General features: G+C 43.9%; 1 protein-coding gene across 2 annotated transcripts in view; it reads right to left on the reverse strand.

Moving 5' to 3' along the window:
* PPP1R16B (protein phosphatase 1 regulatory subunit 16B) overlaps positions 1-23,793 on the reverse strand; it is a 111,335-nt gene that overhangs the window by 51,163 nt on the left and 36,379 nt on the right. Inside the window, exons 1-2 of one of the 2 annotated variants that reach the window (XM_083446926.1) lie at positions 21,917-21,935; positions 14,095-14,482 (exon numbers count right to left, since the gene is read on the reverse strand). In XM_083446926.1, the coding sequence (XP_083303052.1) occupies positions 14,095-14,341 (247 nt within the window). In that variant the 5' untranslated portion in view covers positions 14,342-14,482; positions 21,917-21,935. Of the gene's footprint in view, positions 1-14,094; positions 14,483-21,916; positions 21,936-23,793 lie in introns of those variants that run through there. The other variant, XM_083446925.1, reaches the window with a different exon arrangement.

A 23,793-nucleotide genomic window follows, 5' to 3' on the forward strand; every position in this document is an offset into this window, starting at 1 on the left:
ACATGACATAACACCGCCTGTGGCCATCGTGTTACTCCTACACAGTGGAAACAGGGAGCCACCTTAAGTAGCTGTGTCAGTTTTATGCATACTGAATGTTGGCAAAACACTTGGAGATAATAAATGCAACAGCTATGATGAAACTGCAAGAGGAATATAAATAAATGCCAAATGGCTAGGAATTTTTAGTCAATTTTATTAAACGACAGCTAGGAATTTTCAGAGCAAGAATATATTGCATGCTCCTGTGAAAAGCTGCAAGGGTATTCACAGGATCACTAGATACAGATGAGACCTTTGTTAATATCAAACCTTTTCATATTAACATTTTTTTTTACTGGTCTTGTCATTCTCTCCCTCCCCCTATGGTCAGGCACCCCCAAACTCAGCCCTCCAGCTGTTTTGGGACTACAATTCCCACCATCCCTGACCACTGGTCCTGTTAGCTAGGGATGATGGGCGTTGTAGTCCCCAAACAGGTGGAGGTCCAAGTTTGGCCATGCCTGCCCATGGTGCTTCTTTGTTTATAAGGATTTAAAGCTTAATGTACAGTGGCAAAGAAACTGACCTGTGAAAAATAAGTCCTAGGTTTAAATTTTGTCTCTGCAGCAAACTCATTTAGGTGAGCTTTCAAAATCAGCTGCTTACATGCAGCATCAAACTGAATTAACCATGCAGGGTTCTTTTTTGTATTCTTGTAGCACTAAAAAGCAGTTAACTATTGGGGGGTGGAATATTCACAGATGTAAAGATGCATTAAGAAATCACCTCTGATTAAAAGTCATTGGTATGAAGATTAGCAGCTTCACCCCTTTGCAGGGAGGGCATCAGATCAGAGGTGCTGCAAGGATATTCACAGGATACTGATGAGCTGCCTTTTCATGTTAAGAATGTTTTTTTTTTTACTGGTCTTAATTTGAGCCAGAGTACAGTAGGATTCAGCTACAGGATCCTTAAGGCCACAGCTTAATGTCAGAAAAAATTACCTTAGAGCATACACAGAAAGTACTCCCTTCACCACAATGTAACCTTCATCTAAACTAGGATTATAGGCTTTGCCCTCAAGGTCATTTGGAAATGCAGATTTGGCCTTTGGCACTCTTTGTTTAGAAACCTGAGTATGAGCAAGAGGGTTAAAGCATGATGAAAAAAGCTAAAGTTATGTTTCAAACTGAATGGATTCAAAACACATAGTGGAAATATGAATGAGCATTTTCTACTGCAAGACTGAACAGGACACACAGATTAACAAAAGCATGTAAAGAAAAGAAAATGCAAAAAATGGCACACACAACACTCTCTTATCAAGTTTTAGCAGTTTTATTTCTGCAAACAATAAGTGCTAAGGAACTGGATTTGTGTCACATCATAATGAACTACAAAACATGGTGGTGAAAGCAATGAAGACTATGAAAATATTGGCTAAAGTAGACTAATGTCATATAAGAGTGAAGCTCAATGAAGGATTTTTGGCAGATTCCAAGAGGTGGGCAGGGTTGGAGGAAGGGCCTAGGGAAGAGGTACAATAGGACAAGTGTTTGGAAGAACAGAGAGGGGGGGCTTTAAAGAAGCAGGCCAAGGGAAAGGCTGGTGCCTTAAAAAAATATATGTTGGGAAATTATTCTAGATGAATTTAAAGGAAGAGGGGGAAGCCAGAAAGAAATGAGAGGGGAGTAAAACAAGGAGAGAGGAACTGGAAAGAAAGGAGAAATGAATAAATACAAAACAATGCAGGAATAGCTCACCAAAAGTGTGACCACACACCTTAAGAAAAAGTTCTGAAATATGGACTGATTATTGCTGCAGTTACTAACATGAAATTGGGCAAGGACTTCTATAGAGATCCTGCCAGCATCTGTGTCAGCACTACAATGGAAATGGTTAACAATATCTATGTCCTTATGGTATAAAAATCTTTTATTGCATCAAAAAAAATAACACATAAATTATGGGTCTCTGAGGGACAGGAAGATTCTAGTCATTTTCTACTCAGTACGGTGGGATTTTATTTCATATAGTTCAGTTTCAGATTTACAGGCATCTCTCCCTATATCATGATCTCCGTTTGGGTGTTACTATTTAATATGTTTAGAGTTTATTTGCCCTTCCTTTAAGTCGGCTATATTATAATTTTTTTGTTATTGCTCATCTGTTTTTGTGGTTCTGTAATAATTTGAAAACTAAAAAAATAGTCTGGCTTATCATGATGTAGAAATGCAGCTGTAGGAAAGGGAAAGAAAGAAAGAAAGAAAGAAAGAAAGAAAGAAAGAGAAAGAGACTTGGGAGAGGTTTAACAATATTGCCAGAGTCTGACTATCCATGCGCTCATTCACATATTACCAAAATGCAATAACATTTGTGAAAGCATTTTGTTACTTATTGCAAAGGGGATAGGAACTGACCACACTCCAAAGAAAACAAGCTGGCGGGAGAGTTTGCATGCATGGAAATCTTAGCACCCGTTATCAGGAGCTACCTAGACAACTGCTATAGCAACTAGAGTTAAATAAGGATTTAAAGCATTTGGCAACTAAAAGGGAGTTATGAGCTTGGGGTGTGCTGTAAAATGAAAAGGCCTGAAGGGAAAGAAACTGTGAGAGTGGGAGACAAGTGTACAGAGAAACAGTCCACAGAAGTAGCATTTAGCAACACAGACACAGGAACCATCCAATTATGTTGGCCAACATTATAAATGCGACTACTACAACATTTGCCTTGACAGCAGCCAGCCATCTAACATGAAGGCCTACGTAGCAATCAGTGGTGCACAGATGGAGAGAAAACTGCTTTAATCTAGGAAGAAAATGGCACTTTACACAGGGGAGAGGACAGTTTGCTTGTTGGTTTTCTTTTTAAAAAATGCTCCTTGTGAAGGACCAGGGTGAGTAAAAGCTGTCTCTTTGCATTCCGAGGTCCCCAAGACACCCCCCAATAAAACACAGTTGACACATGAATTTAGTTTTAAGGTTTTTGGCATAATTTTGGCCACAACTTTATTAAAATTACAAGCGATGTGAGTGGTTGCTTAGGCATTGGTTGCAACTATCTGACCCCACATGGGGATAGATTGACATTCGCACACCCGCAAAGTCAGAACGGGAAAACATTTTGGGAGAGAGACAGAGCTGGGTACCATGCCTCACCTCTCCCCAAATGCTCCCAGGGGCTCTTGCGTGGCCCTAGCCCGCTGGCAGGAGTTCGGACAAAAGCATGGCGAGCCCCTGGATTCCTTTAATGGAATACCCTTGCAGCAGCAGCATTTGGAGGGGCAGGCACAGCCAATCCATACCCCTCCACCAACCAATTCATAAAACCAATGCCTAACTGCAACCTTACAAGTTGTGACGATTTGCTAAGCAGTAGGCAAAAACCCAATGGCACCAGCCAAATGGACAAAATTCCTACCGGGCCCCTGCCCAAAAAGCAGACGACCCCATGACAGGCATAGCAAGGTCAAGCAAACACCTGAAAATAGGGAGGGAGGGCGGGTGATCCGATGCGCACAGTGAAAAGAGGAAGCTCAACACTGTGTGCAGGGTATTTAAAAGCTATGGCTATCAATCACAAAATGGCAACATTTAAATCTCCCCTGCAACAGTAAGCTCAATGATAACGGTGGCCAAACTCTTTTCCGCACCCAGCAACAGTGGGTGTCTTGCTAGCCCCCACTGCAACGCATGATCTCCATGAAGGACAACACGCTTTATGCAATTCTGGTCCAACACATTTTGCTGCAGTATGCCCTCTTTCCATTTCTAAGTCAAAGTGCATAGAACCCCACATAAGCCAAGTCATTTTGGGCACCTGAGGCAGAAAAACCCATCCATAAGCAACATTCCCCCCTTTTTCTTAGTAAAAACCACGACCACCATAGTAAGTTCAATAATTAGACACAAGGCAGCCACATCTCTCTGCCTAATGGTAGGGCCAGCCCTGCAGAGATTTCCACCTTGCTGCATCCTCCCGTCGCATCCTCCGGATATCTCTTTTTGCAGAAGAGGAAACACAGTTTTCACAATGCAAATTTCAATCACCACACACAACCCAGTTATGTGGCCCTGGCAATGGTGACAAGGGCACCCCTCACCAATGCCCGTTCTCTCCCCATAACGTTCTTATACATAAAACAATGCCAGTGCTGTGGAACTGACTTTCAGATGTCGTTACGCAGTAAAACATGACTGGTTAAGATGGCAGCTTTTTGAAGCTAAGTCAGAATGAAAGCAGTTTCCTGTCCTTTCTCTGGCATTGTCTGGTCCTGCCAAAAGGAGGGAGGAAATGGTAATCCTCTACTGTTGAACGATGGTTACTCACTTGCTGTTGGACACAGATGGCATTTTCAATATGCACAAGGCGAGCAGCAACGTTTCATTTTTTACTGTTCAGTTGATGCAATCTCTTTGCATGCAACCCTACTTCACACTGGGATTAAGCAAGTCTTAATTCATCAATGAACATCTTAATTCACAAATTAAAACCCATCCCATCTCAATGAATTGGCAGAGCAGAGACTGAAAGGCACGCAGCTGAGCAGGCTGAACATATGTACCAATAGCTTCCTCTCCCTACCATATTATGGAAAACACAATTTAAAGAAGGCTTTTCCTTCCCATTTACATCCCAAACTAGCAGATGCTTTGCCTTTCAAGTTGAAATACCAGCACTAATGGCAGGCAGCTGTAGCCAACAGCACTCAGCTGAAATCAATTTCAACACAGGTTCTTAAATATGGATCTTCTAGGCAGTACTGATAGGATTAAGCCTTGTTCATTTTTAAAGCTATTTTATCTCCAGTGTAATATGAAGCATTATATATTTGAATTTCCAAAACTGAGGAACAAGACACTACCTAAGATGGACTTTTATACATGCCAGCTTTTGCTGATTGAAAGTACTCATATTGCCCTTTAAGTCCTAACCAGCTTGGGGCAGGTTATATGACACCCAGATGACCCTGACTGGACTCTAAGGTCAGGCAGAAGATACAAGGCCTTTTCAGTGGTGGCTCCATATCTATAGAGTTATGTCCCATAAGTGATATGATTAGCTCCTTTCCCATTTCCTTTTAGGTGGGACCTAATGGATTTTTCATTTCAAGCCACCGGGGTTTTTACCGCTCTCTGTTTTAGATTGTGATATTGTGAACTTTATATTGGTTTGCTGGTCTGAAGTGCTTTATGCTGTTCTTTTATTTATTATAGGGTCATTGTTGTTTTTTAAAATAATATTTTAGATACTAGTGTGTTTTTGCTTATTAATAAAAAATAAATATTTGTGTAACCCACGCTGGGAAAACTTTCTTTTAAAAGGCAGCATAGAAATTCTTGAATAGACTAAATATAAATAAAATAATTTGCACTGTTAGGCCATCATACACTTCAGAAAATGTGCCTGATACAACTGCAAAAAGGCAACATTACTAAGTTTGGATCGCATGTAGGAATTCAACAGATTAATCAAATCACTTAAAGATCAGATGATTAATTAACTAAACATTCTTAGCCGCTTGACAGCCAGGCCTTCAGCTGCCAAAATCAATGACATTCACAGCTAAGAGGGATACTGTGTCCTCTGGTTTGCCTGCTGAGATCTGGCAACACAGAGCTTGCAAAGCAGATGGCAACCTTAAGCATCCGAACTGGTTGTACCTCATGCAGACGCACCAATGAGAGCAATTCAAATGAGCTCCTTATGTGGTGCTATGGAAGGAACACATTTGTTAATGCTGCTACAAAAAGCAAAACAAACAAAAATGCAAAATTCAATGTGCTAGCATCAAAATGAACACCAATTCTTAATCAGGGATAAGGGAAAGGGACTATGCACATAGTCAAGAGTTTGGCATTATCAGCTAGCAATTATTGACATCATTCTCTACCAATATCTAACCCAGCTTGGAAAGTGCTAGGTCCTTCGCCACAGTGTTTCCCTTATGACTCGGAAGCAGGCTAAGTGGCAGAGCAAGTGCTTTGTACACAAAAGGTCCCAGGTTCACCCCCAACATCTCTGTTAAAATAATCTCAGGTATCAGGGGTGGGAAATATTTGTATCTCAAACCCTACCACCAGCAGCCAGCACACACAATTTTGGGGTAGATAGTCAACGTGTAGCTCGAGTTCCAACATCTACAAGAAAAAGCCCGATGCAATGGTTTAATCCTATACAGTGGTGCTTCAGGTTACATACGCTTCAGGTTACACACTCCACTAAGCCAGAAATAGTGCTTCAGGTTAAGAACTTTGCTTAAGGATAAGAACAGAAATCATGCTCCGGCGGTGCGGCGACAGCAGGAGGCCCCATTAGCTAAAGTGGTGCTTCAGGTTAAGAACAGTTTCAGGTTAAGTACGGACCTCCGTAACAAATTAAGTACTTAATCCGAGGCCTCTGGATACGAATGGGATCCGTTCCAGAGCCACGTTCGTATCCAGAAGCAAATGTAACTAGCGACGGCACGTCTGTACATGCGCGAATCGCTTTTCTCCGCTTCTGCGTGTGACATTATTTTGAGCGTCTGCGCATGCGCGAGCGGCGAAGCCCGGAAGTAACGTGCGCCATTACTTCCGGGTTGCCGCGGAGCACAACTTGAATGCGCTCAACATGAAGCATGTTCAACTCGAGGTATGACTGTACTTCTGCTATTCCTTTAAATGCTATAAACATTATGCAGAAAAATTGAGGGTGATTTCTGGGGACAATGTACTGAAACAAGGAGCTGAACCTAGATGTCAGACAGATTGCCTCCACCAGGGAGATTCTGTACTTGGGTCAAAATCCCTCCTTAGAAGTAAATACCCGTTTCAGAAGAAAAGGGCTATATGGAAAATTCAAGGCACCTTTGTAAAAAGTCTGAACATCTAGGGAATAACTGGAAATTAAAAAAGGAGTATATTAAGAGAAAGCAATTTATAGAAGCTAATTAAAGGCTCTCTTTAAAAAAAATGCTTTTCTAATTGTTGAAGTTGGTTTTATGTTGAAAGTGGTGCAAAAACAGTAAGTGAACAGCCACTAGAAGGTGAATGGATGATTTTACATACATACACACAGCACATACGAAACACCACTGCGCTCATTATCACTACTATGACTGAATTAAAGGATCATCATAAAGGAAAATTATACAGTACATGATGAATACTGAATTGATGAGCTATTTCAGTTCTTCCTAGGTTAAGATACTTTAACAAACTAGGATTATGAGATCCATCATACATCTGCAACTTTCAAAAGGCTCTTAAAGGTATTTAAAGAACCATATTATCCGTTATCAGGAGGTGTTCCTCTGTCTCACCTTGTAAATTCTGTTCAAGCATCTGCCCATCAGAGTATCCTCCTTCATTTATCTCATGAGTCCGATAACTTTCATAAGCTAAAATCTGCTTATGTCCCAAGATACAGGACAAGTTCAAGTGTTTCTGGATTGCACCACTTGAGTGAAATGCATTTGTGTAGTTCTTTAGTCCCAACTACTGTTCCCCTCCTCCCACCCAATTTTGGGTTTCTGCCTGTCGAACTGCCCACAACTCTGGCCAGTCAGTGTGTGTGCACACACACAGCACGTGAATGTTCACTCACAAAAATTAAAAACACCCAGGGGCGAAACTGGGCTTTATTTCACCTGGGTCAAAGACCTGATTTGGCACTCCCCCCATGTGTGTTTGCATGCACACACACACACACACACACACACACACACACAGAGGTTGGGAGCCTCTGGAGGCTTCACCTGGCTAGTCCCCTGGTAGCTACGGCTCTGAAACACCTATAAGCAGAAAGCCAGCCTGCTTAGAGGGGCTACTCTTTTTCATTTCAACCTCTAGTTTCCCATATAAAATGATCCTTTTCTCTCTCCTTTCAAGTTTAAGGAAATGATTAATTACATGATTCCCCACCCTCATAGTCTGACAACATACAGCCCAGGACAATATTTCTAGCCCATTCATTCATTTCACAGTACTTGTATCCCAACTTTCTATCCCAAAATCACTCAAGGGAGGCAGCAAACAAGCACTGAAAGATCAAGAAAACAACTTGAAAGGAAAGATAAAGTGACAGCCTGATGGCAGCTGGCCAAAATTAAGCAACCTGCAGGTCTAAAAAGACAGTGAAATGCCACCAGAGAAGGGTGATATTATCCCATTTGTGTGTGGGCTACCCATTAGTCTTTAGTGTGACATGTCTCTTTGTCCTCAGAATCCTAGGGTTTCAAAGAAACAGAAAATGAGATATTTTAACACCCACACACCCACACCCTGCTTTTAGCTAGAACTAAATACCCCTAAACTCAGCCTAAAAGTATCTCGAGGGCTAGCACCTACAATTTACCCATAGTACTTCTTAACACATCTTACCTATAGCATTTCCCTTGAAGCAACTGAAGACTTAAGGCCCTTCCAGGCATCCTTTTTCTCATAGACTCATAGAGTTGGAAGAGACCATGAGGATCATCTAGTCCAGGGTTTCTTAAACTTGGGTCCTCCAGCTGTTTTTAGACTACAACTCCCATTATCCCAAGCTAGCAGGACCAGTGGTCAAAGATGATGGGGAAACTGTAGTACAAAAACAGCTGGAGACCCAAATTTGGGAAACCCTGATCTAATCCAACCCTCTGTGATGCAGGAATATGCAGCTGTCCCTTAAAAGGATCGAACCTTCAACCTTGGCATTATCAGCATCACGCTCTAACCAACAGATCTATTCATTGTGCATATATTTTATTTAATGGGCATTTATTTACTTAGACAACTTATATACCGCTTACTTACAGTCATTTCTAACAGGTGTACAGGAGATTCAATACAGCGAGACTAAAAATGAGTTGAAACTATATAATCAGACTTCAATTAAAAGCCTGCTGAAATAAAAAAACTCATTTGGGTTTCATGAGTTTCATGAAACTGGTCCCACAATGGTGAATGAATGGCTCCTGATGGATACAAGCCATGGGGGTGGAGACTAACAGTGACCCTGGAGATCTCAATGATTGGGTAGGGATATACGAGATCAGGCACTCTGTAGAGGGATCCTGGGCCTGAGTTGCTAAGGGCCTTTAAAATTCATACAATAACTCTGAAATTGATTCGTGTTCGTGATGGTACTGGTGCTATTCTAAATGTACCATTGCAGAAAAATTAATAAAGTGGAATGACGGGTGGACGGTCCAATATGTATCAACCACCAACAAAGGATTATTGTATCAATGACGTGTTGCAGAATTGTTGTTGTTTAGTTGTTTAGTCGTGTCCGACTCTTCGTGACCCCATGGACCAGAGCACGCCAGGCACTCCTGTCTTCCACTGCCTCCCGCAGTTTGGTCAAACTCATGCTGGTAGCTTCCAGAACACTATCCAGCCATCTCGTCCTCTGTTGTCCCCTTCTCCTTGTGCCCTCAATCTTTCCCAATATCAGGGTCTTTTCCAGGGAGTCTTCTCTTCTCATGAGGTGGCCAAAGTATTGGAGCCTTAGCTTCAGGATCTGTCCTTCCAGTGAGCACTCAGGGCTGATTTCCTTCAGAATGGATAGGTTTGATCTTCTTGCAGTCCATGGGGCTCTCAAGAGTCTCCTCCAGCACCATAATTCAAAAGCATCAATTCTTCGGCGATCAGCCTTCTTTATGGTCCAGCTCTCACTTTCATTTATCACTACTGGGAATACCATAGCTTTAACTATACAGACCTTTGTTGGCAAGGTGAAGTCTCTGCTTTTTAAGATGCTGTCTAGGTTTGTCATTGCTTTTCTCCCAAGAAGGAGGTGTCTTTTAATTTCGTGACTGCTGTCACCATCTGCAGTGTTCATGGAGCCCAAGAAAGTAAAATCTCTCACTGTTGCAGAATACACATGTAAAAAAAAAGGGGGGGAGAACCCACTAATACGGAGGGGCCATTCCTTTAGAGATGCTTGCCCTTGTCCAGTTAATTGACCTAGGGTCCTGGACCTCTAAGCAGTGGCTAGAGAGGTAATTAACTGGATGGAACTAGCAATTTACCTCAAGCCCCATTACTGCTGCAAAGACATGTTTGTGCAAATCTCTTCTCAGGATCTATTTGTGCCTTGCCTCCTACAGTGCCCTCCATAAAGATTATACTGTGGGCAGGCTGCCTATCAGAATAATCCCAAACTTGTCACTGTTGCCTTTAGCTTGCCTCCTTTGTCCTGCCTACCTATCAATCTTAGGGTTAGATTGGCAGATTTTTAAGCAGGGATTATACTTGTTTGTTTCCTCTGCGGAGCCAGCTACAATGGGAGCTAAGCCTGTAGCTGATACCACGCAAATAAGCAGGGGCATTTGCAATAGGATATGCTAAAGCTCCCATAGATTTTCCTTTTCCTTTTTTCTTTTTGAGCCTTTCCTTGACAAATGAGCCTAAAATCTAAATGACATCATAAATACCAAACAGCATAAATCTTTTATTTCTCTTTTGAAGAGGAAAACCAATTCTTGCTCAAGGCAGTAAACAATTCCCACACACTCTTGTAACAATTCTCATTTTTAAGTCCAGGTTTTGGGGTGCCTTGACAAGTTAAATAAAGATGCTCTAAATGGCAATATACACTTGTTGCATACAACAACACAAATGATCACTTTAGCCAATCCACTGATACAGCAACACCACTTACGCATTCAATGAGCAATGGCTTGGAGTTCAGTGGGTAATTCCCTTCTTATGGATAAACACTGCTTTTGGAAGGATGTCAGATAGCATGTGGCCTGGGGTGAGGCAGAGCTGGGGAAACAGCTTCCAATGTAAATGACTGTCATGAAAGGCTAGGGTAGTCAATGGAGCCCTCCAGGTGTTACTTATTCATTTCTTGGCTCCCATTCCCATGCTGAAATAGAACTCCCATTTGTCCTAACCAGGATAGTCAGGGATGACGCAAGTTACGTAGTCCAAAACACAAAGAAGGCTGCAAGTTACCCACCTGTGGTCTAGAACAGCTAGGATGCCACTGAGATACCACTGCAGTATTAGTTTTAGTTCCAGTATTTCCACTACCATCTAAACTTCATTTCCCATTTGTTTCCACCCCTTCAGAAAGCGAAGAGTTCTTCCACTTTCTTGCAGCAACTTCAACTTGAGCATCAAATCAAACAGCAATTCAGGTTGCAATTCTTTGCACATTTCCTTGGAAGGGGCAAGTCCTGCTGAATTCAGTAACTGCAGTGTTTGTTTAAGTGGGCAGCGGAAAGCCAATAGGTAGCATCACGAGCAAGAGTCAGCAAGGTGTTAGGAGACAGAGCATAGCATCCCCTAAGCTAGCTCTCAGGTGTGGTGGCGAATGTGTTCTTGCCAACAGGGTTGAAGTAAGAATCAATGACCAGTACATTTGGTTTCTGTAGATGGAACAGAGGGGTGGGAGAACCACATAGCTGTCAACTTACAGATCTGAAAATAAGGGAACAGCAGCCTTGAAAATAAGGGACCAGCAGCCAAAATAAGGGACCTGCAGCCTCACCTGTTCCAGGCACTCCAGTCTTCCTGTCCTCCTGCAGTCTGGTCAAACTCATGCTGGTAGCTTTGAGAACACTGTCCAACCAACTTTGTAACCAGAGGTTCAACTGAATAGAATCTGAATCACATGCACCACAAAGCCTATGCAGCCTCAACTTAAGATGGCTCCCCGGCCTGGCTTTGCACTACAAAGTTTGCAGCAGCATGTGCAACAAAATGGCATCCAGCATTCAAAAACCCCCTCTGCTTGAATTAACTAGCCATACATAAGGCATGCAAGCTCCACCCCCCAGTCGTTCTTAGACTCCTTATTGGGTGAGCAACACAGCCAAGCAACACAGTTGGAGCCTCCCTCCTCCATGGCCGGCAGGGAGGGAGGGAGAGGAGCTGCTTCCTTTGAAATTTAAGGGACATCATTTAAGGGACATTTAAGGGACATCCATCAATAAGGGAGAAGCAGCAGGACATGGCGCTGGAATAAGGGACACTTGACAGCTATGAGAACCATCTTGTATTTTGTTTCATACTGTTAAATGACATGTGCCAGCCCTGGATATGTTCTCTCCTAGAAACATAACTTGTACTTCATTTTTAGTCCATACCGATTAAAGAACCATCAACAGATAATTGCATAAAACAAACCTTCGGTAAATGTTTAATATATACCTGGTGTATGTGTATATGCTGCTGTTTATACCAATTCTGCAAACATTTCCTCATTCTTCTCTAATTATTTTCCTTGTTATTCAAAACCAAAATATCATATACACATTTAAAAGGCTTTAGACAACACGTCCTGATTGCTACTTGGAATGAATTTACTTCCTTTAGAACTGCTGCCAGACATTTGATATATACAAAATGTCAATGCTGAAAAAAAATAAATGGGCCCCCCTCCATTTCCTCATTCACTACATCATTTGATATCTTCCCTCCAACAATCCAATCTTTAAATCTTGAGATCAGATTACACAATAGTGTCCTATTGTCTTGTCCCAGCTGAACAATTTATGCCTAATGACCAAGGGCAGTAGGGAAATATCTGGGCTAATCCTACTTTTATCATCCTCTCGGCTTCTAAACAATTTGTTGTGTAATTCAGATCTCAGATGGTGTTTCCTTTCAAGCCATATTATTGCATCTAATGGATCTAGCCGTAATGTCTGTTCCAGCCCAAACTACATCCAAATCACATACTGACAAAAGATAAATAAACTGAACAGCATAACAGGCTGTGAACATTTGATGCAAACTCCATTGATTTTGCAGGCCATTTGTAGCTATTTCTTCTAATTTGCCACCCAAAGGAATGTTTATTATTAGACTCCGCCAAATATGAAACAAATTATTAGGGAAATGTAAGAGAGGTAAAGGTAAAGGTAAAGGTACCCCTGCCTGTACGGGCCAGTCTTGACAGACTCTAGGGTTGTGCGCCCATCTCACTCAAGAGGCCGGGGGCCAGCGCTGTCCGGAGACACTTCCGGGTCACGTGGCCAGCGTGACATCGCTGCTCTGGCGAGCCAGAGCCACACACGGAAACGCCGTTTACCTTCCCGCTAGTAAGCGGTCCCTATTTATCTACTTGCACCCGGGAGTGCTTTTGAACTGCTAGGTTGGCAGGCGCTGGGACCAAACAACGGGAACGCACCCCGCCGCAGGGATTCGAACCGCCGACCTTTCGATCGGCAAGCCCTAGGCACTGAGGCTTTTACCCACAGCGCCACCCGCGTCCCATCTAAATGTAAGAGAAGAGAGTCCTAAAACAACAACTATTTTTTTAAAACTTCAGATAGAATATCCATCTTCACAATCAATAACTTTTTCCATGCAAAAACAAAATAAATCTCAGTAAAGTTATCAAGAGGCAAATCATTAACTTTCCTTCTTTCTCCCTACTTCCTTCTTGTGAGAGGTCTCCTGAAAAGAATGACCATAAATCCTTATACCAAAACCCAGAGCAGCTATTATGCTCTAAGCGTATCTTTTGCCACTTACACAACATATACCAAATAAAGATCAACATTCCAAACATTTCACCTAAGTCCAATTCTTTAACACAGGCATGGTTACAAATGCTCATTTTTACTTTAAGTCTATATTACTCTTTTCTACAACAAATTGGTACTCTCCCATCCCCACCCATCAGGGTAACCCAGAAACAAACCCCATTTTATACCTGTAGCCATGATGCACACACACTGGGGTATTTTTTCCTTTCTTAAAAACCAGACTATTTTTTTTTTTTTTTTTTGCTTCCGCCCTAACACATCAGGAATCTGCTAGAGCAGCCTCTCTCAACCTGTGGGTCCCCAGATGTTGTTGAACTACAACTCCCATCACCCCTAGCTAGCGAGGCCAGAGCTCAGGGATGATGGGAGTAGTAGTCCAACAACATCTGGGGACCCACAGGTTGAGAACCGCTGTGCTAGAGGATGCAAAACATGGAACGGCAGTCAAGCGATGGGGGGGAAAGAAGAGAAATGTTCATTGTAAGCCTCACACTGGACATATTACATATGGCAGTTTAAAGGACAACCATCCAGGGTCCTAAATGAACACTCAGATGCACCACTGGGCGCTTAGCACATGGCTTGAAGTCAAACCTAGCAAGGGCACATGGGGCACAAGAACTTGCAGCATCTCCTACCTTCCTCAACATCATTCCTTAGTGAAGCCTCCAGCAGTGCAACGCTGGCCTCAAAGGACACCTTCTTGCGGCTGGCAACGTTCCTCTTCTTCTCATGCTTCCTCCTCTTGTGCTGCATCTCCTTCTCGTATTGCGCCCACTTCTTCAGCTGCTGAGCGCGGCGTTTCTGGGCTGTCCGGAGCCGCTCGAGGGTAGGCACCTTATCCAGTAGCTGCAGCTCTGTCAACAAGTCCATGTGGGAGTCCATGGCCCACCTGCCAATGGGTCAACCACACTCCTGCTGGACCAGAAGCGCAACCTTGCGACAAGATGCCTGGCACTACGGGAACATGCTGCGGCTGGACTGAGAGCAGCACTGCGTAGATACCGGAGAGCACATTGTGGTATCCTGCACAGAGAGAGAGAGAGAGAGAGAGGCAGAAAACAAGTAAGCGTGGGTTGCGTCCGGCGAAAACAAAAGCGACATAAAAGAACACTTGTGCCGATTGCTACATTCTAAATAGCCATTGAATGTTCTTAATGATGAATGCTGCTCTTTCTTCATGAAACTTCTCACCGCAAAAATGAGCATTTCCACCCAACAGGTGTATATTAAGTTGCAATTAGGTATTTGGTCAGCTGACAGGCCTACAACTTATCTGAATATTTTAAAAGTATAGGCGCACCAGGAAAGGAGGAGGATTACCAACCCAAGGAGGAATGGCTTATAAAACTGAATGGCCTATACAGAAATTGGCTACTAAATTAAGAGGACATAATGATGAAATGTTTAAGGAGGAATGGAGACCATTCATCGATTACCTATCCAACCATCACCCATACATGAAAGTCGAAGGCAGAATTTGAAGTATTAACAGTGGATTGTTGAAAGAACTAATGATATTGGGGTTTGGACAATAAAAAGGTGTGTTATAAAACAATAAAAAGGTGTAAAAGAAACAAAAAACACCAGGAAAGGAGGGTGGGAAGTCAAGAAGAAACTATGTTTTTTTTAATAAAAAAAACACCTGTATATGATGATAAATGCTTTGAAATAACTTTGGAGAATTAATAAAAATATTTATATTTTTAAAAAGCATATGCCCATTAAAGAACACTGAACTCTCAAAGTAGTCTTTTTAAAGCCACAGTTATCCTACAACAATAACCCTTGAACTCATTTCAGTCTCTCCGTCCAACTAATGCACCCATCCAGATGTTCATTTGTTAAAATTGCAACAAAGGAAATGGGTAAGATTAATGATCACTTTTCACGTTTTCCTTGTTTTAAATGTTAAAACCTCAATCAGAGGTCTTAAAAGTGATTCCACCTGGCAGTGTCCAGGGCAGCAGAATCACTTTGTTATTACAGTCGTACCTTGGAAGTCAAACAGAATCCATTCCGGAAATCCGTTCGACTTCCAAAACATTCGAAAACCAAAGCACGGCTTCTGATTTGCTGCAGGAAGCTCCTGCGGCCATTCAGGAGCCATGGAAGCCCCGTCGGACGTTTGGCTCCCAAAAATAGTTCGCAAACCGGAACAGTCACTTCCGGGTTTGCAACGTTCAGGAGCCAAAACGTTCGGGAACTAAGCTGTTCAACTTCCAAGGTATGAATGTATAGCAAGATTAAACGTTGTGGGGGTAGGGGGAGGAAATGTTACAGTGGGTGGAGTTCATCAGAATAAACATGACCAGAATGCAACAGCACCCTCCACACTTGTGAGTCCTAGTAACTAGCTTTCAGTGTGCCTCTGACACTGGAGGTAAAATATAGTCATTGTGGCTACTAGCCACTGATTTTTAGGTTTAAAATACAATCATTGCCTAACCCAAAAAATACTCAGTAAAAGGTCCTAAGGTACAGAAACACTTTGGGATTCTTTGTTCCTGTGAACAGACGGAACATTCTGCTGCGTCTTTACATAGCGGCAAGATCCACTGGGTGTATCTTAGGTGTGCGCAGGGCTTTTTTTCAGACGGAGCTCAGTTGTGGCAGCTCTCAGGTGGGTGCCTTTGCCATTATAAGGGAACAAGGGAGGCATTCATGGTGAGTTCTGGAACCTCTCTAGAAAATAGCACTGGGTATGTGCACACAGAACTGGAGTCAGGAGATCTGATCTCCTATCTCACTAAACCATCCCCACTGAGTTGGTTGTATGGACAAGCACTAACACATGCCCATTTTCCACCCAAATAAATCAAACACACACTGCATATATATCTGAAAATCGTATTTTTAATTTGGCTTCTGTGGCCTCTGTTCAATGTACTCCCTGTTCTATTGTGAAATGACTCATAGCACATGCTTTGCATGCAGAAGGACCCAGGATCAATTCTCAGCATCCCCAGGTACGGCTGAGAGAGGCACATGTCTTCTGGAGAGGCCCTGCCAGGCGGTGAGCCAACGGTCTAACTCTGTTTTAGACAATCTCCCATGGAAAATTTGCCCATTCGTTCACTTATTTTGAATTCTGGGTGTGTGTTTTAAGAAAGTTGACTTTTTTTTCTGTTGGGAGCTGGGAGTGGGCTGCAAGACCTTAATTAAGTCAACTGCTTCTCAGGTTTAGCACCATTCAAGGTGCTTAGCCCGGGGGACCAGTGACAAAAGGAGGTCAGCAAAGGAGGACAGGCCAAGGAATCACAAAACGAGACAGAAAGGCTCCCAAGGCTCCTTCTGCCTTCAGCAACGTTGGTTAAACACTAACACTTATTACCATTTTTTTTCTTCAAAGGTCATATCCATTAGGTTAATCATACAGCTGCCTGCCGAGAGGAGCACAGGGAGAAGAAATGTCATGGTGCATCTGCAGCAGCACAAGCGGGTGCCTTCATCTGCCCCAGCTGCAACAAAACATCTCCCTCCGCATCAGTCTCTACAGCCACAGCATGCGATGCAACCTTCCAATAGCTAAACTTTGTCCCCAAATGCACACTCCCCCACTGTCTGCCGAGCACACACACCAGGTTCTGCCCAACTCGGTGGGGGCAGCGGCACACGTGACATCATGTGGCAGGAGGGTGTCTAATGGGCCCTGTCCTCCATTTTGCAAAAAGAAGGGGGAAAGGGGAAGACGTATTATCGCAAAGACTGCAGAGAGAATAATTGGGTGTACTCTTCCCACCTTAGATCAAATCTATGCTGCCAGGTGCCATAAGAAAGCGGCAGAGATAGCGCAGGATAGTACGCACCCTGGAAATGATCTCTTTCAGCTTCTGCCTTCTAGAAGAAGGTATAGGGTTGGAAATGCCAGGAATAGCCGCCTGAGAAACAGTTTCTACGCAAATGCAATTCTGGTTCTAAACACATAAGGGGTCTCTATAGTATAAAGGTAAAGGTACCCCTGCCTGTACGGGCCAGTCTTGACAGACTCTAGGGTTGTGTGCCCATCTCACTCAAGAGGCTGAGGGCCAGCGCTGTCCTGAGACACTTCCGGGTCACGTGGCCAGCGTGACAAAGCTGCATCTGGCGAGCCAGCACAACACACGGAAACGCCGTTTACCTTCCTGCCGGTAAGCGGTCCCTATTTATCTACTTGCACCCGGGGGTGCTTTCGAACTGCTAGGTTGGCAGGCGCTGGGACCGAGCAATGGGAGCGCACCCCGCAGCAGGGATTCGAACCGCTGACCTTTCGATCGGCAAGCCCTAGGCGCTGAGGTTTTACCCACAGCGCCACCCGCATCCCTTCTCTATAGTATAGTGTATTTTAAAATGGGGTTTCAGAGTTTTTAGGGGTTTTTTGAATGCTTTATGTAGTTTTTATGTAGTTTTTATGTAGTTTTATGTAGTTTTTATGTAGTTTTATGTAGTTTTTCAATTTCATTGTTCTGCATAGGACAATGACAATAAATATATCGTATATCGTATGCACTGAGTATTCCCTGGCTCTTGAAAAAGGCTAATATCAGGGCTAAGAATACAACACAGCATGGTTTATCTAACCCCTGCCTTTTGGAAGAGGCAGGTACAAACTATGCACTAGCTTTAGGTTAAACAGCAACAACAAAAAATGGCCCGGCCTCTATCACTCAACCACCCTCCTTAGCAGAAAGGGGGGAAGAGGTAAGTAACCACAAAGCTCTTGAAATACCTTAACTCTTTGCAAAATGCTTCACTCTTTGGAGGGCAAGTTGAACGGTGTGTTTTTTTCCCTTTTGAAAGCAGAGCATTTCTGACTCACCCAGCACTATACCACACAGAGTGAAACAAACATCCCCGCTAATAGGAGACAGTGAGAAACAGAGACACGGGTGAGAGAGCCTCTGGAGGGATAGATATGTTTGGAAGCAAAAGCAGAGGTGGAAACTTGAAGAGCTCTCAAGGCAACCTAACTCCTACTCGTAGCAACACAGGGGGAGGGGTGGAAAAACTACAAGGAAGGCTGATCAGAACCCCAGCTGCAAATGACCCATATCCCAAGCCATTCCGTATGCCAGAGCACATTTTCTGCTTTCCCCAAAAGCACTGGGGTACATTTCTCACATCAGCCCTTCTGAAAAAGCAAGCTTTGGTAGCCCCTGAAACATATTCCTAGAGTGGGCGGCAGGTATGCAGAGCTGTAGCTGGCGGGGGCGGGGGGGGGGGCTAGCTGGATCCCCCCCCATGGGTGAAGCCTCCAGAGGGGCGCCATTGAGGCATTGTATGCAAATGTACATGGGCTGTGTGTGCCAAACTAAGTCTTTGACACGGGGAAATAAAGCATAGTTTCAACCCAGCTTATGCTCACTTTACTTATGCAATTACAACCTTTCATGGGGTAGGGGAGAATGAATGAATGAATGAATGAACGAATGATGGAGGGAAACTGCTGTTTCACCACCAGCACCTCCATTTTTTTCCTCCCACCCGCACAACCAGAAATACCTTCTTACGTCCTTCCACCTCACTTAGTGGGCTTTGGGAAGGTTGCACAAGGCCCCTGGGATGCTCCTAGAGCCCTCCTATGATGTTCCCAGATTCTGGTAAAGCAGCTGTCTGCCTTGCAGTTGGAGGGGGGGGCATGTTCCAGTGATTCCTAACTTTGCAAGCTTTTGCCTTTGTGCACAGACCCCCCCCCCCCCAGAAGTGGCAGGCCTACTGTATTACATTTATATCCTACCTTGCCTCCAAGAACCTAAAGGTTTGGTATCTGGTTCTCCTCTTCTCCATTCCACCCCCCATCAACAACAACCTTGTGAAGTGGGTCATAGAATCATAGAATCATAGAGTTGGAAGAGACCACAAGGGCCATCGAGTCCAACCCCCTGCCAAGCAGGAAACACCATCAGAGCACTCCTGACATATGGTTGTCAAGCCTCTGCTTAAAGACCTCCAAAGAAGGAGACTCCACCACACTCCTTGGCAGCAAATTCCACTGTCGAACAGCTCTTACTATCAGGAAGTTCTTCCTAATGTTTAGGTGGAATCTTCTTTCTTGTAGTTTGGATCCATTGCTCCGTGTCCGCTTCTCTGGAGCAGCAGAAAACAACCTTTCTCCCTCCTCTATATGACATTCTTTTATATATTTGAACATGGCTATCATATCACCCCTTAACCTCCTCTTCTCCAGACTAAACATGCCCAGCTCCCTTAGCCGTTCCTCATAAGGCATCGTTTCCAGGCCTTTGACCATTTTGGTTGCCCTCCTCTGGACACGTTCCAGTTTGTCAGTGTCCTTCTGACAGGGTCAGGCTAAGAGAGAGTGACTGGCTCAAGGTCACCCAGTGGACTTCATGATTTGAGTGGGATTTTAATCCTGGTATCCTAGGTCCTAGACTGATCCTAACCACTATCACACACATACAATTGAAATACTTCTAGAAGTGTATCCAAGCTGCTACATTTTTCAGGTGGGATTTAATCACATACCACCAAATTGAGGTTGTACGACTAAAAGGTGATTTGGAGCTCTTGTGCGATAAACCCGCTTGCACATGCACACCATGTTTTAAGAAAAACAACAGGAAAATGCACAGGAAAGTATGGGATAACATGGTGCAATATTGTCTAACCTTCCGCAAATAAATCAGAATTAATGCTCAATAAACATTAAAGCTCTCCGCAGACAAATCTGGGTGAATGCTTGGCAAACTGGTCACCTGGAAAATGTGTCTTTTCCAGTTGAAGGCAATATATTAATAATTATTTTGCCCTCCACCAACCCCCCCCCCTCGTCCCCCCTTGCACTAAGGAAAGTGAATACAAATTAATTAACATTGTGCAGTCTTTGGAGGCTTCAATGCTAGATATTACACATAACAAGGGAGTGGGGGGGTGGTGAGAGAGATAAATTCCTGAGGACCTGAAGCTTGTTCACGACTTGTTACATTTTAGTCAATCCTAATAAAAGGCATTACTGCTACGGTTGTGGGAATGGCTTTTTCGCTCTCCAAGAGACCAACATGACTACTTATGGCTTGTGTATATTCCCCACTCTTCACACTAATTGCATTTCACAGTACATAATTGCACCTGCTAATTTAAATCAGTAGCCTGCAACCATTGCTCCGTATTTCCGCTGTTTTTTTCTCATCCTCAAAGTTCTGCCTTTTCAGCTCAGTTCTGAAGAGCCTCTTGCAAATGCACCATGGACTCCCCTTTGCACAGAGCTTTCCTCTCCATTACCTGTTCAATGTTAACTGTAGTTTGCTGTCCAAAGTGACAAACTGCGGTTAGCAATCCACAGGAAACAGAGAAAGAGAAGCTGTGCACCAGAGGAGAGGAAGTTTGGAGACCCTGCAGCTAGTTCCCAGGTTGTTCAAAGTTTCTACACCCAGGGACAACCCTGAAAATTAAGGAGGTCCACCAGTCACAAAATGGTGGCAGGTGGTAAGGGAGCAAGTCACAAAATGGTGGCATGGCGCTTTATGACCCCCAGCTTTTGTGACTTGGCAGCAGTGGTGGCTGGAGCCCATTAGGCAGGATGGACAACAGTAGGTGGAGCAAACTCTGCAAGAGCCAATGACTGGCAGAGGCAACTCATTATAGTTTTCTCCCCATCTTTCTTTGGGCAGATGACACTAAGGAGGAGGAAGTTGACAAGTACAGTGGTACCTCAGGTTACATATGCTTCAGGTTACATATGCTTCAGGTTACAAACTCCGCTAACCCAGAAACAGTCTTCAGGTTAAGAACTTTGCTTCAGGATGAGAACAGAAATCGTGCTCCGGTGGCGCGGCGGCAGCGGGAGGCCCCATTAGCTAAAATGGTGCTTAAGGTTAAGAACAGTTTCAGGTTAAGAACAGACCTCCGGAACGAATTAAGTTCTTAACCCGAGGTACCACTGTAGTTGTTAGTAAGAAGGCAGGTAAGTGGAGACTGGCTAAGGGCTGACTGAGGCTGACGAAGCTGGGCCCCGTTTGCCCAAAGAGATCACCCTCCCTTGCTAAAAACAGGATACAAACAATTTGCACTCCTTTCATGACACACCAAATCAACTGCCAGATGTGCTCACCTCATGCTGCCTAAAGGTAGGCGCCCCCAATCCCATCATAAAGCTTTCCTTCTGCTTTCAAACACAGCACAGTTCTTCCACATCATGTTTGATTCCTTCTATGGACTAAATACAGCAGTTGCTACTAAGAGCAGCAATAAGGATCTGAAAGTATCACCTGCATGCAAAACTCCAGTGAAGGGCAACCGGCTAGTTGCTTTCTGACTTTGGCCCAAGTCATTAATTAGCACATGACACGGTTCAGAAACCCAGTGCATACCTCTGTTCCGCCGCTCAGGCTGCCCATTTTCAGAAATGACCTAGTTTCCTTTCCAAAATCGAGAGAGAGAGAGAGAGAAATACAGTTGCCGGTTTCGGTTTTTGCACAAACTGGTCAGTCTAATTATAGCACAGGCACAATGTTCACTTACCTGTGAAGCAGCAGAGGCCACTGTTCAGAAAGCATTGCATCTGCGCTCGTTCGCTCCCTCTCCCCCCCCCCCAAAGGAGAGTGTGCTTCTCCTCTCTACAAGCTCAGATCTGTTTCCATGAGCTCAGCACTTCCGCTTCTTGAGATGTGCCGAGAACATCCTGCAAGCTATGAAGCGCAACCAGAAGAAGTGTGGAAGGAAGAATAATATCGACCTCAAAGGGCAAAGTGAATGAGAGAGGGGAGGGGGCGGTGGGTGGGTGGACGTGAGGCCATTTTACGGTAAGGCAGGCTTACAGGGCTTGCAGCAACAACAACAAAAACCTCATCCAAAAACCAGAAGCTGAAAAGGAAGGTGGCAGGGAAACAGCAGCAAAAGGACAGGGCAGTTGTCTGCTAACATCTAACCTCAGCTCACAATATTTCAATGCACTGCTCTGGGTTACATGCAAGTGCGGGGAAGGGGGATAGCCCTGGTATTCTCAGCACTAGAACCTGCACCCTCAAATGTGACACTTGTTTTTATTTTTCTTCTTTCATTATATATACCTCCCTGCAATGTGTGGAGATACAGATTGTGCTAATGCAGAGGTTCCGAAACTTTTAAAGCCACAGCCCTCTTCATTCCATAAACTAATCTCCAGTGTCCCCTTCCCTATAAAAAGCATTATTCAGCTCTCCACCTCTTTCCCCCTTTTCTTCCTCATGTAACACTAATGTCTCAGCAAACGAAACTGATCTGTAGAAAATGTAGCTTGAAAATAAAAGACATTGCATATACTTTTGTAAACCAAGAAATCTTTAATAAAAATGTTTCTTTGTTTTTTAAAAAAGCATTATTCAGAACAGCAGTTTGCATGACCCACTAAGGAAGATAGTAGTACAATAAAATTCAAAGCAGCAACAATTAATTGCAAATTAATAAAAATTCAATTACAATAAAACTATTTAGTTTAATTAATTCAACAAAATTTGAGCCGGGAATACCAGCTTTTCAAAGTCTGATAGTCAAGTACACTTTCAGCACACACACCCATGCCCCACTGCCCCCTTGCCTCTTAGCGACCCCCATGGTCATCCCAACTCTACCCAGGAGGTGGTACCATCCACTTTGGGTAAAAGGTAAAGGGACCCCTGACCATTAGGTCCAGTCGCGGACAACTCTGGGGTTGCAGAGCTCATCTTGCTTTACTGGTCGAGGGAGCCAGCATACAGCTTCCGGGTCATGTGGCCAGCAAGACTAAGCCACTTCTGGTGAACCAGAGCAGTGCACAGAAACACTGTTTACCTTCCCACCAGAGCGGTACCTATTTATCTACTTGCACTTTGATGTGCTTTCGAACTGCTAGGTTGGCAGGAGCTGGGACCGAGCAACGGGAGCTCACCCCGTCACGGGGATTTGAACCACTGACCTTCTGATCGGCAAGCCCTAGGCTCTGTGATTTAACCCACAGTGCCACCCGCATCCACTGCCCTAATGTGCCCTTCCCCCTGCCCCCATACACACACACACACACACACACACCCTCATGTGAACAAGTGAGGGATCTTTCCATCCATCACTTCTACTCATAACTCCCCCCCCCCCACACACACACTTTGAAGGCACTTTTCTCCAACTTAGGGTTCAGTTCCAAATGCAGAGGATTTGCTGGGATAGCTCAGTTGGTATAGCACAAGACTCAATCTCAGGATTGTGGGTTCAAACCCCACATTAAGCAAAAGATTCCTGCACTGCAGGGCGTTGAACTAGATGACCCTCATGGTTCCTTTCAACTCTACAATTAAGAGTCTGCAACTACATTTTGTGCATATTTAGACTAACACATATGTCCCTGTCTTCCTCCATCCCTTTTGTTGTCTGATTGTTATTGAAGC

The sequence above is a fragment of the Podarcis tiliguerta genome (genome assembly GCF_965153285.1).
Source record: "Podarcis tiliguerta genome assembly, chromosome: 6".
NCBI lineage: Eukaryota > Metazoa > Chordata > Lepidosauria > Squamata > Lacertidae > Podarcis > Podarcis tiliguerta.